Source organism: Gadus morhua, chromosome 2, assembly GCF_902167405.1.
Source record: "Gadus morhua chromosome 2, gadMor3.0, whole genome shotgun sequence".
Taxonomy (NCBI): Eukaryota; Metazoa; Chordata; class Actinopteri; order Gadiformes; family Gadidae; genus Gadus; species Gadus morhua.
In genome coordinates this window covers 10,331,103-10,343,602 of record NC_044049.1, presented here as the reverse complement: position 1 = coordinate 10,343,602, position 12,500 = coordinate 10,331,103, and the positions used below count along the sequence as shown (strand labels likewise).

The 12,500-nt window shown below is 43.8% G+C and overlaps 3 protein-coding genes across 3 annotated transcripts in view; all 3 read right to left on the bottom strand.

Annotated features, from left to right (window-relative positions):
* hcrt (hypocretin (orexin) neuropeptide precursor) overlaps positions 1-832 on the bottom strand; it is a 1,857-nt gene extending 1,025 nt beyond the window's left edge. The window contains exon 1 of the mRNA XM_030342370.1: positions 659-832. Coding sequence (XP_030198230.1) covers positions 659-814 — 156 coding nt within the window. The 5' untranslated portion in view covers positions 815-832. The remainder of the gene's footprint in view (positions 1-658) is intronic.
* Positions 833-1,467: 635 nt separating this feature from the next.
* On the bottom strand, positions 1,468-2,709 carry LOC115532514 (uncharacterized). Its single transcript, XM_030342345.1, has 2 exons — positions 2,406-2,709; positions 1,468-2,261 (listed from the first exon to the last, which is right to left on the bottom strand). Exons 1-2 carry the CDS (start codon positions 2,706-2,708, stop codon positions 1,584-1,586), a joined length of 981 nt encoding a protein of 326 aa, XP_030198205.1. The 5' UTR covers position 2,709; the 3' UTR covers positions 1,468-1,583.
* A 1,953-nt stretch (positions 2,710-4,662) lies between these two features.
* The window catches only part of plcl5 (phospholipase C like 5), a gene marked incomplete in the record, with an annotated part of 66,556 nt that continues 58,718 nt past the window's right edge, over positions 4,663-12,500 (bottom strand). The window contains 2 exon segments of the mRNA XM_030342296.1: positions 4,663-7,879; positions 11,278-11,387. Coding sequence (XP_030198156.1) covers positions 6,935-7,879; positions 11,278-11,387 — 1,055 coding nt within the window.

Genomic DNA, 12,500 nt, shown 5'->3' with positions numbered 1-12,500 from the left:
CGTGTCTCACTGTCCCTATAAAACATAGGGAATTAATAGAGAATGAATCTAGAGTGCTCTTGATGCATATTTCTCACCTTGTTTCCTTCATAGTCCTACATCTTCAGAGTATTTTTACTGAACCTTATGATTTGAAAAATGAATATACCATTGTGTTTAGTCACAACGCTATATTAATTGAATACCATGAAAATAACTGAACCATGAGAATAACTATCTGAATGTCTCCTTGCATAATGCATACTAATGACGCCGGTAATCCATCCATCAATACCGCTCATTAGACAATTCACAACCAATTTTCCTAGATTATCTTTCAATTTCATCAGAAGGATATAATAATATATTCCAACGCTAATTGTCCACAACACACTAACACACACACACACACCAACCTATCCACCCGCACATCAAGCTACCCACCCACCCGCACAGCAACCTACCCGTCCACACACACCCACGCATCCACACCTGAGCTACAGGATAGCCCTGTGACTGGGGTGTTTCACTCTGCCAAAAGCCAAATGGCGACCGCCTACAAGTAGGCTTCCTTGAGCAAGATGCAAGATTGCATCTTGACTTCACACTTACCCAAAAGTGAGGAGTCCCCTTTGGTTTGGAAAATGGCTCCCAAATGATAGTAACACAAACGGCTTACCTTGAGCACTGATTTCTCCACCCCAGCAGGTGTTTGGGACACTGTGGAGGACCACTTCATTTTCTCCGGTGTTTTTCTCGATTCCTCAGAAGTTCTCACCTTATCGAAAGCAGTGGTCAGGCTTTCGCTTTTATACACACACACAAACACCACCATAGGCTGTCCACAACACCCAACACCTCAGCATCAGCATCACTACAACTCAGAACCACCCCCACCGGCATCTTTAGGGACGTCAACAGCAACCGGCATAAAAACACAACAAAGGTCTCTTTTTGTTAATTAGTTTCTTGAGGTAAACAGATCACCATCTTCGTCTTCGTCATCTCCACAGAAAGACCTGCAACCTTTCAGAATCTGCTGGTATGTCTTTTGTGGATGGGATGCCAATAGGTGTATTAGCCCATACCAGGGTAATGAGAAGGCAGAGAAAGGGCCTCAATTAGCCATTGACATCATCGTACGATGATGCGACACAATAGACCAAAAAATTAATAAAAGAGGACTGTTATTTCTGTGCACAACTCTTGGACTAATGATGCATATTGGGATAATAATATAAATAGAAAAGTCAAGGATAGTATCTATGTTTTGTTGAACATACAGAATGATTCAGCTAATAAGTTGCAGAATATGGACACTTCTGGTGAGATACGTTTTCTCCGCAAATGATAATATAAAACGGAACTTCTCTTCCCTATGCCATCTATGTAAAACTGTCACTTTCTCATGAAAGATAAAATCTATATTTTATGCCATCTAATGTACAAAAGCTTGCATTACCTCAAATAATGTCATGTAAATGTTCATTTATTCATTTATTTATTACGGCTCACGGCCATAGCACATGGCATGGAGCACAAAATTCAACTTAAATCATTACATACCAAAACAATGGTGCACGGCAAGGGAAAAACCCAAAACATTACTTAAACAATGGCAGGACATTTCTCAGAAAGGCACCTGTTTTAGCAATAACCCCTGAGTTATTTGACCTCAAAAGCAAAATCAGTTTGATCTTAGATGGAGAATAGACATAATATTTTGGCAGGTATTTTTTTCTATAATACATTACGTTTACATTTTTACACTCAAAAAGCACATGATATTCGTCGCCAACACAATGGGAATCGCAGATGTTGCACATTCTTTCGCTTCTTTCCAGCCCTTTGTATCTTCCAGTGACTTTAGGTATTCTGGTGTTATTCGTTCTAAAATTGCAGATAGCCTGTCTGGAGTTTTGGTTTTCATACATCAGGTATTTTTCTAATTTAAACTCTTGTTTAAATTCTATGTACGTGTCACAGGAAGTCATGCTTGTAAGCTCGCTCTGCCACCTCTGGATGAATTGATCTTTTAACTTCTGCTCAACAATTTTTTTCAGCCAGTTGATGTTGTTGTACTTTTGTGTTATCCAGATATATGACAACCCGCAGTCATCCAGTATCTGTTTCACCTGTGATACCCAGGGTGAAGCATATGCACCACTGCTATGCAAGCTGTGTAGCTGATTGTACATGATTTTACTAAGTTTACTTTCTTTACTTTCTAACAGTCTCCCCCAATATCCAATTATTCTTTTTTTAACTGTAACACAGAGTGGGTACCGTCCAAGCTCTCCATACACCATATGACTGCAGGTTGTCATTTTAACTTTTAAGATGTACTTTAGAAATTTGAGATGTAGTTTTTCTAACAGATGTAGTTTTTCAAACCCCCACACTTCACATGCATACAACATAACTGGAGTAACCAACTTGTCAAAAAGGTCCAGAGTGACATCTACAGAAAGCTGAAGCTTTCTGCATTTGTTGAGTAAAGCAAACATTGCACGCAATGCTTGCTTATGCAGTTCCTCAATAGCAATTTTAAATGAGCCATTATAATTCATGATGACACCAAGATATCTGAAACAATGTACAGTCTCTAGACTTTGACCGTTGCACACAAACTGTAGTGTACTAGTATCCGCTCTCCTAAAACCAAAAACTGTAACTTTAGTTTTATCGCTATTAATTTTTAGTTTCCATTTCTCACAGAAGTCACACATATGATTTATCGCTTTCTGTAACCCTCTCTTAGTTGTAGACATGATAATAGTATCGTCAGCGTACATCAGTGCCATTAGTTGTATATAATTGTCTAACACAGCATCATCAAAAGTAATGGGCTCACAACCTTTTTGTAATAGATAATCCTCCAAGTCATTAATGAAGAGGGCAAACAGCAGTGGTGATAAGTTTTCACCCTGCCTGACTCCTGTTAAACTTGCAAAAAACTCAGATTTAGCTCCATTAACATATACGCATGATTTTATATTTTTATACATGTTGATAACTAAATTAAGGAATTTACCTTCGATACCTATTTTTAAGAGCTTATGCCAGAGTGCATCTCTCCAGACTGTATCAAATGCCTTACTATAATCAATGAAACAGCAAAATAAACTTTTCTTTTTAAAGCGGTACAAATCAATGATTTGTTTGAGTAAAAAGATATGATCGACGGTCGAGTAGTTCTTTCTGAATCCTGCCTGGTTCTCCTTCAGTGTAGAATTATCTTCACAAAATGTACATAGCCTTTCATTCAAAACATTCGTAAATAATTTACCTAAACAACTCAAAAGTGTGATTCCTCTATAGTTATCACAGTCTCTCTTATCCCCTTTCTTTTTATATATTGGCACGATTAAACCAAGCACCCAATCCTCGGGGATAACACCTGAATCCAAGATCTTATTAAACAAGAGAACATATAGAGGCATAAAAATAGTTGAGGTGCTTTTAATGTATTCGTTCAGCACTGTATCTATGCCTGCAGCTTTTCCTGGTTTTATTTTTCGAATAGCCTCATTAATTTCCTGTTCAGTGAAACACACATTCAGAACAATACTGTCTATTATTTGTCCGTCACTTTCAAGTTCTTGGAGCTCATCTATTGGTACACCCCCATCAGATAAGTTTTCAAAGTGGTCATGGAATTCTTCTACTGTGATTGGACAAACACTTTTGATTTTGCTAGAATCATTCAGCTTCTTCCAGTACAGCTTTGGATTCTCAGATTTCATGCTCATTAACTCGTCACTGAGTTTCTTCCTATGGGCCCTCTGAGCTTTGTGCAACACTCTCCTATACTCTTTACTTTTTTCCCTTAAACATTCAGCATTAGCCACACTTCTATGCTTCTCAAGCATTCTTTTAACTTTTCTATATTCTTTTCTTTTTTCTCTACATTCACGGTTAAACCATGCTGCTATTTTTCTTTTACCAAGTTTTAGGTTTTTCTTCTGCTTTTGTGTTTTTGGGAATGTAGTCATTGCACTTTTTATCATAATATCACAAACACACTTCGTTATTTCATTAACTGACATGCTGTCTACATTACATAACAGATTCTCGACCTTGTCAAGGTCTATGTTTGTGGTAAACTCGATTTCTTTTTCTTTCTCCCATTTACCAATTCGTTTTTCAGCTATTGTATCTGTGAGCCTTAGCTCGTCCCTTACTGGTGTATTTGCCCTGCAGTGTTCCCCTCCATGATTTACCTCCAAGATGACTTCAACAAGGCAGTGCTTATCAGAAAATAAAGAATCAAAAGAATGTACACAGAAATGTTTTACCTTGCTCAAAACAAATGGTACCCCTATCATGTAATCAATTACACTATTGTCAACAGTTGTTGCATTACCAATGTGTGCATCATCACCACACCTACCAGGTCACCTGATGTAACTGGTTATCATCAGGTGACCTGATATATTTTTTTTGTCTGCCTGTTTTTCACTCTTTCACTTAGAATAGCTCAGCTGAATTTCAGCAACTTTATTCTATCAGGTAGACTTCTGAAATTCAGATACAATGATGAAGAGTCTACAGAATCCATCATGATGTATGAGCTGCTTTACTTGCAGAAAGAAGCACAACATAACAAGAGGTATTTTTGCTAAAAACACATCTCATGCACCAATAACATTGAGCTCGACAAAGAAAAAGAGGAGACAGAGGCAACAATGACGGCTATTTTAATGGGCCACTTAAAATAACTCTTAAAGAGTACACAATTACTTGATATTGTGATGAAACAGAAAAAAACGAAACACTCATTGGCTAATGTTTGACCAACCTGTGTGGGTGTTCATCATACCCTTTCAGCAGTCTTAACTACCCTGCTTCTTTCACTTAACACAACTTTGTCTATAGCGAAGTAATGTGTATAAAAACAAATTGTGATATTAATTTCTAAACATTTATTATTATTATAATGTCAATCTTCAACGTTTGTTTCTGTGATCATTAACATTGTTCCCTTCATCTTACATACAGTTTTTACAACCAAACACCCCCCCCCCCCCCCCCCCCCAAAAAAAAAACACTTATACTCTGTAGGCTCGGACAACAGACAGCAGTAGCGTGCTTTTCCTTTTGACAGTTGGTCTTTTGGGAGTCATTTGTGAGCTAACCCAAGACCAAAATATAACTGACGCAAATGACATCACACACGCACGGCACGCAGAGTCCTTCGGGCCGGACTTGATTACTGTTTAAAGGAAAGGGAGGTAGAAGAGGAGGAAGACCTTCATCACTGAAGAAGACTCCATTTAGGACGACAACAACACCATTATGAGATGATTAACAGCTGCTGTGAGGGTAGATTTCCGCTTTTTTTTTCTTTTACTTCTTATTCATTGCCACCAACCGCATGTTCCTGGACGGTTCTGAGATGGTCGGTGAGTTCTATATAGTTCATCTGGGGTTCAAGTTGCAAGACTTGGCGCACTGCAGAAAAAAATAATGACTATCTCTTATTTATTATTTTTGTCTTGAGGGAAGCTGCCTCTAGGCTGCATTGAGCAGGAGGAAATCTAAGGTTGACAATCGAAAGAGGTGGAATCAAAATGACGGGGGGGAAAGATAGCCACAAAGAAAGACAGCAAATTAAAAGTACAACAAAATAAAAAACAAAGACTTGCCAAAGTGTCTTTTGCGGGGAAATTCAAAGGCAAATATATGCGGTATGAAATGCCAATAACATTGAGAGCCTGTACCCATAGATCTGTATCAAATAGTGTAGTGGGGGCAAGTAGTGAGCGCCCCCAAGTGGCCAAAGAGAGACAGAGACACACCTGACTGAAGTGGCTGATTCAAGATCCAACCCTGAAGCTGTCTTTCATTCCTTTCTTTCTTCACATCAAGAGAGAGTCAAAGACCGACGGAGCCCACGTTAACTTGACAGTCGGTCTATTTCAATGGTAAGTTCAGCGCTGGATAGCTATGGTTAGACTGTTACATCCGTCAAAAGGGAGATGAAACAATACTTGTTTAATTAAAGCTGCTTTAGGTAAGATTTTTGAGTTGTAGAGAGAGAGCAGAAAAAGTGCGATAGGGAGCAGCATTAAATAATAAACGAGCAATCCCAAAATAGGTCCCCTCGTCTTCCTGTCTCCAAACAATTCTACAACATTGAAAAATTGTTTGTGTTCACACACCTGGGACTCACAGGCAAGATGGATTATTTTTACCGATCGGGGAGGAGATTTTCTGATTGTATCCAACATTGAAGCAGGGAACAATTTGAAATATAAATTGGCTCATAGAGAGCAGGCACACATTCAACTGGAAGAGATATTCTCAAAGCGCATTTCAATGACGGACGGCTAGGCCATTTCTTAGAAACAATGCTCAAATTGTAGCTCTTAAATCTTACCTAACACCTTTAATTACATTCATTATAAGAGTAATGTGTTATGTCAGTTTTTTGTGCATGAATGAGTAATGGAACCTCATAATGAAATGCCAAAAATAAGCTATGTTGTACTCTTAAACAATCATTTTTATAATGTGTGCATCAGCCAATGTTCTTTTGTGCAAATCCACTCCAGCTCTCGTTTGACGAGTGGTTCAAATTTACTCTTCAACAAGTGGCACTTTGTAGCAGGGCTTTTGAATTTGCTTGCCACTCACTCACATTAAATCCCCCCAGGCCCTCGCCACTCTTTTATCCCTGCAGCTATTAAAACTCAGCATTTCAAAAGATGTTTCATCCTCCTTTAAATGTCCAGCTTTTTCCACGTCCCACTTTGACCCTCTTTTGATCACCTGCAGCTCCCTCCCACTCTCAGACCTGTGTCTCACTCCTAACACGACGGGGCTTCCCCTGTGCCGCTACCTCTCTTCCCCTCCCTTCCTCCACCTTCCCCTCCTCACTGACCTCCCTGTTCATGTCCGTGTCTCTGTCTCTGTTCAGCTTATTGGGTCCTCTGTGGGCACAGGCTGTATGTCAGCAGGAGCCAGCGGCAGGCTCTCTGATTGGCTCCTTCTCGGGGACCGGGTCCGATGGGCCTGCTGCCTTCTGCTGCTGGGGTAGAAGCTGGGCCTGGAGCTGGGGCTGGAGCTGGGGTAGAGGCTGGGACTGGGCCTGCAGTTGGAGCTGGGTCTGGGGTAGAAACTGGGACTGGAGCTTGGGTTGAAGCTGGGCCTGGGGTTGGGTCTGCGGTTGGAACTGGGCCTGGGGTAGAGGCTTGGGCTGTGGCTGGGGCAGAGACTGGCTCAGAGGCTGGGTCGGAGGTTGGGCGTGGGGTAGGTACTGGGGCTGTAGCTGGGCTTGAGGTGTGGGTGCAGGGTGGGACTGGGGTAGGGACTGGGGCTTTGGTGGAGGTTGGGGTACAGTTTGTGGTGGAGGCTGGTGTACAGTCTGTGGTGGATGCTGGACCGGGGAATACGCTGGGGGGTGGGGGAAAGCGGGAATAAACGGGATCAAAGAAGGAGGGGGAACGGAGGGAGGCAGAGGCCGGAGGGAGGCCCGAGGCGAGGCCTGGGATTGGGCCTGCGGCTGGGGTGGCGGGTGCAGGGGTAGGGGTAGGTGGTGGGGATGGGGATGGGGATGGGGATGGGGCGTGGCGGCATTCAGGGAAGGGGCCTGGGGCTGGGGTTGGGCAGGGGATAGGGCCTTCTGCTGGGGGTGCTGCTGCTGTGGCTGGGGGAGGCTGAGGGAGGCCGAGGGGAGAGGGTGGTGCTGTGGCTGGGGGAGGCTGAGGGAGGCCGGTGGGAGAGGGTGGTGCTGTGGCTGGGGGAGGCTGAGGGAGGCCGGGGGGAGAGGGTGGTGCGGGAGCTGGGGGGACGCTGCCCCGCTCTTGCTGAGGCCACAGGACTGGGCGGCGCAGTGGATCTGCCGCAGAGTGTCCAGCGCCTCGTTCTTGGCGTGCTTCAGCAGGTCTGCCTGGCCCTGGGCGAGTCACATAGAGAGAGACAGAGGAGAGGGAGGGGGGGGGGGGGGGGGGGGGGGGGGGGGGGGAGGAGGATGGGAGGGAGGGAATGAGAGGGAGAGAGGGAGCGAGAAGGAGAGCGAAAGAGAGAAGGAGATCAGACAAAGATAGCATCCTCAAGTTTCAATTTGAAATATTTCTATGATTTATTTTCTGTATTTACTTGCAGTATACACACAGGGGCAGTGTTGGACCTTTAAGTGATATGCAGATCAGCCATGCTGTTTGTCTATGGTACATGGGGGGGGTTGAGGGCGATGGATCTTGAGTCACGGTACCGTTGACTCAGTATGTGTCAACAAGACAATATAGAGCAGCAGCTGTGAGCTCCTACATGGGTAAGTATACTGTCTCTGTGAAATAGGCCCAGGCCACTTATTATTCACAATGCACACACATACACTAACACACACACATACACACACACACACACACACACAGGTCCTGACACACACACACGCACACACACACCCTCGCTTAGGTCATTAGAACCAATCAGTGGAGAGATGTCCTTTTGCTGTCATTGCCTTTGCTTTAGTCATCTTCTCCTCTCTCTTTCGTTCCATCTGTTTTTCCCATTAGCATTCCAGCCACATTTTATTTTTTACCAGTGAAAGTCATTCTCTCCATCTGCGTTTGTCTCAATCTGTTACAGCCAGAATTTTTCTAATTTCCAATCAGTGTGAGAATCCACGGGATGAAAGCGCCGAATGGCCCTCGGCCAGAAGACGGACAGGCGGGGAATCACCGAAAAGAGATCTCTATAAACGTCTTCATCTTTCATTTCAGTAATTCCGTTTAACCAAGTCGAGGACAGCGGGCCCTGTGATGTTTGTGTGAGTATTATGGGATATTACGATGGCCTTATGGTCGCTGGTACCCGATTCAAAGTTATGCTAATCCTTCCAATGAGAGTCACACGATCTGAAGATCTGTTACAGGGTCATAGGCCGGGACCATGAATGAGTCATATACGAGTGATAAAACCAAATTAAATGTGCTTCGAGAGACGGCGGGTAACTTGTTGCCCTGTCCCTACCTGGATCAGACCACACCTTGAAGACACCAGCACGGTCAGGCTGAAATAATGGTGCTACTTCAGGCTGGGGCTGGGGGCTTATAGCAGTGTTTGAATATGGATGGGCGGTCAGAATGATATAAACTCCTATTAAATGAACCTAAACATATGGTCATTAATTGTGATAAAGCCCTGACTAATTGTTCTTGATGGAGGGTTAATGGACATTAAGCCCAATATGCATGCAAAACAGGTAAAAAAATTCATAAACCCTTTGCAGTTCAACTTTTTCTCATTCCCTTCACTGCATTCTGCGTGTGTGTGCGCGTGCCACACAAATGCACTCCCTTTGTAATGATGTTATAAATGGAGTGCAGTGATAAGCGGAAACAGAGTATGTCAATTGCCCTGCTTACGTGAGCAGTACCTTCCTTGCGGGAAAAACCTCCCCTGTCGAATCAGAGGAGGACACTCGTATTGATTGGACAAGGATGACCCCCGTGAGTTGTTTGCTGTCAGTTTAAGGTCGCTGAGGCTCACCGAAGAGGAGCATATCTATCCATCGTTCTCTAAATGGTGTTTGACAAGACGGTTCTCTTGGGAGCGGGAGGGAAACATAGTAGGCTTATGGTTGTTTCATTGAGGAATGTCAGTGAGAGGAAAACAGGGAATTGACTGTGGCTTTGTCCTTTAACACTGCCAAACTGCCCTTCTGCTGGACAAATTGCCCTTTTCAAAGAAAGACAGAAGGTTAACAAATTACTCATAGCCTCTGATGGTTGAGAGAGTAGGACAGAGACTCGGATTGCTCTCCGAGTCTCCGTTGCGAATTTTAACCGTCTACAAACAATATATCTGTTTGAACTGCTCCACTGGGCAAATAAATGCATAAGGTTTAAGCCCCTTCTTCAGGGCTTAGACTGTAAGAATCGTCTTGATGACGGTTAAAAACACACATTGTGATTAGGGAAGGGATGCTCTTGCCGTAAGAATGACAAAGTGTTTAACAACTTTTCCCTTCTAATTGTTTATGAGATGGTGGGGATAATAGGCGAGTGGGGTAATAGCAAACAATTACAAGTTCCTCAACTAAAGTCTATCACCAGAGGGCGCTGTTAACCAGTAGGAAACTCGTCGTCAAGTGAAGTTGACTGAGCACGGCTTGCTAACCTTGACAAGCGTTCACCAACTGTTGTGCGGTAGAGACTTCAGAGATATGAAGTGCGTAGGGAAACCAGGGGATGTTCCAAAGGGCTAATCAGGCTAATCGTGCTAATCATGGTAATTAGATAACGGTCATTAGATAATGCCAGGTACGGCTTTGAATAATAAAAGATGGATTGGGATTGGGAATGAGGGGTATTACTGTGCGTGTGTGTACCTAAAAGCCATGTGGTTGGAGTAAACACAATTGGGGATTTGGATTTGCATGTGCCTGTGTGTCCACCTGTTCTGCTGCTTAAGCACTTAAGAACACCCCCCACCCACCCCCACCTCCCCACCTCCCCCCGAAATCTTAATTAAGATAAATCTGTAGCTGCTACTTCATTAAAAGCCACGAGTAGAAGTAGTCAGCGCAGCGCAGTGATTTAATGATGCCGGGGACTCCGTCTCAGCGGCAGGCTCTCAGTCGATCACATCTGATAACGCAGCCGCCGGAACACAAACCAGAGTCCAGAGAACGAGCAGAGAGAGCGAGAGCGAGAGCGAGGGAGACAACTACTGCACTATGTGGGTCATCCCAAAAGATTCCTCATCATTTTTTTCTGATATCAACGCCTAAGCTTTAATATCTGCTTGGCCCCCCCGACCCAATGTGTGTGTATGTGTGTGTGTGTGTGTGTTTGTGTGCGTGTCTACCAATGTCTGACAATGTGTCTAACTGATGCCGTGTGTTATCATGTTAGAGGAGTCGCTAAATAATACAGCAACGCTGCGTCGCAGCCACAATTAATTAAGAGACTTAAGGAATTAGACATCAGAGGCGGATGCGAATTGCCTCCAGGCTTTCCTTAAGACTCTACGTAGGTTTGTTTTCCACTCGCAGCGCGTGTCTGCCCATGCTCAACTTGGTAACCAGGTAATGTTGCAGCGTTTTAGCAGCATAAACCTGGGAAACTTGGTGGTGTATATGAATGTGAGTGAGTGAGTGAATGAGTGAGTGAGTGAATGAATGAGTGTGTGAGAGACAGAGAGAGAGAGACAGAGAGAGAGAGAGAGAGAGAGAGAGAGAGAGAGAGAGAGAGAGAGAGAGAGAGAGAGAGAGAGGAAGTTAGTGAGTTTATGACGGCGAGAACAAGAGCATGCGTGTGTGTGTGTGTGTGTGTGTGTTTATCTAACCTTGAGCACAGTGATGTTCCAGGCGTAGCTCTCCATGGCCTTCTGCAGCTTGCGGCCCTTCAAGCCCTCTCTGGCCCCAATGCGGTGAAGGTCCACGTGGAAGTCAAGCCCTGGGAACAGGCAACACACAACACCTGTTCACTGTACAAGATCACACAGACCAGGACATTGTGAATGACGTCCAATTAAATACGCCTCGAATCTGTCGTGAATTGAGATGTTAAGAAATGTTAAGGGACAGGTGAAAGGGTCTTCGAGGAGATGAAACAAGTACCTGTTTGGCTTGAAGCCAAACACCAGAGACATTGCACTATTCTGCTGCCGTCCCAAAGGAATCCTAAAAAACTAAAACTATGAAGAAACTCTTTGAAATAATGTCTGGAATTTCATTGGAATTCAATGTTCCTCATCACCCACAGTGCATCCTTCCAAGCCACGTGGGAGGCGAGAAATTTTAAAAAAGCGATCGAAACCCAAACAAAAATCGATACAAGAACAACATAACTGATGTCTTACAGTGATTAAACAACGACAAAACATAATGCATACAGTGAAACACAGCATCACAATACACATAACCGCACAATTCACTGTGGACATACCTGTCTCACCTCATCCCCCCTCCCTTCACCAAACATGACCACTGTCGTGCTGCATTACACACAAGGTGTGTGTTTGTGGTGTGTTTGCTGCAATGCAGGTTAACCTCCAATTACCTTAACAGGCCTGACGGCTCCGTTTCACCTGCATGGACCAGGGCTGACCTTCAGCACTTTGAGATAAATGTCAAGGAGTGCTTTAAAGCTGACCATGAGACATTTTTCCCTTATGGATATGCTAATCCACCCATGACCTTGTGTGTCAACTAAATCGATGGGGTCGGGTTATGTTACCCCCAGGTGACTGTGTGAGCTGATGTGTTATCATGCTGCTGTGTCTGTCGAGACTGGTTGGTATAGATGATGAAATACCAACACTGCTCTGCTGTACAGTATTGACACGCACACACACGCACACACACAGACACAAACACACAAAGACACACACCTATGCACACGCGTAGGTGTGTGATTTATTTAAATTCGAACAACACAAAAATATACATTCCTCCACGCTCGTTGCAGTAGGGTCAAAAACAGGCCTAACAAGATTGCTCAGCGGTCGCTCGGCTTTCACCTGCTCAGTTTGACAGCAGACAACAGACTCTGCAATATTATTCAGCA

Excerpts from the sequence above, each read along its gene's own strand:
- LOC115532514 (XM_030342345.1), bottom strand. The coding sequence starts at position 2,708 with ATGTGTGACTTCTGTGAGAAATGGAAACTAAAAATTAATAGCGATAAA. Across the intron at positions 2,262-2,405 it reads TTTTTGACAAGTTGGTTACT|CCACTCTGTGTTACAGTTAA; the intron begins CCAGTTATGTTG and ends CTTGGACGGTAC.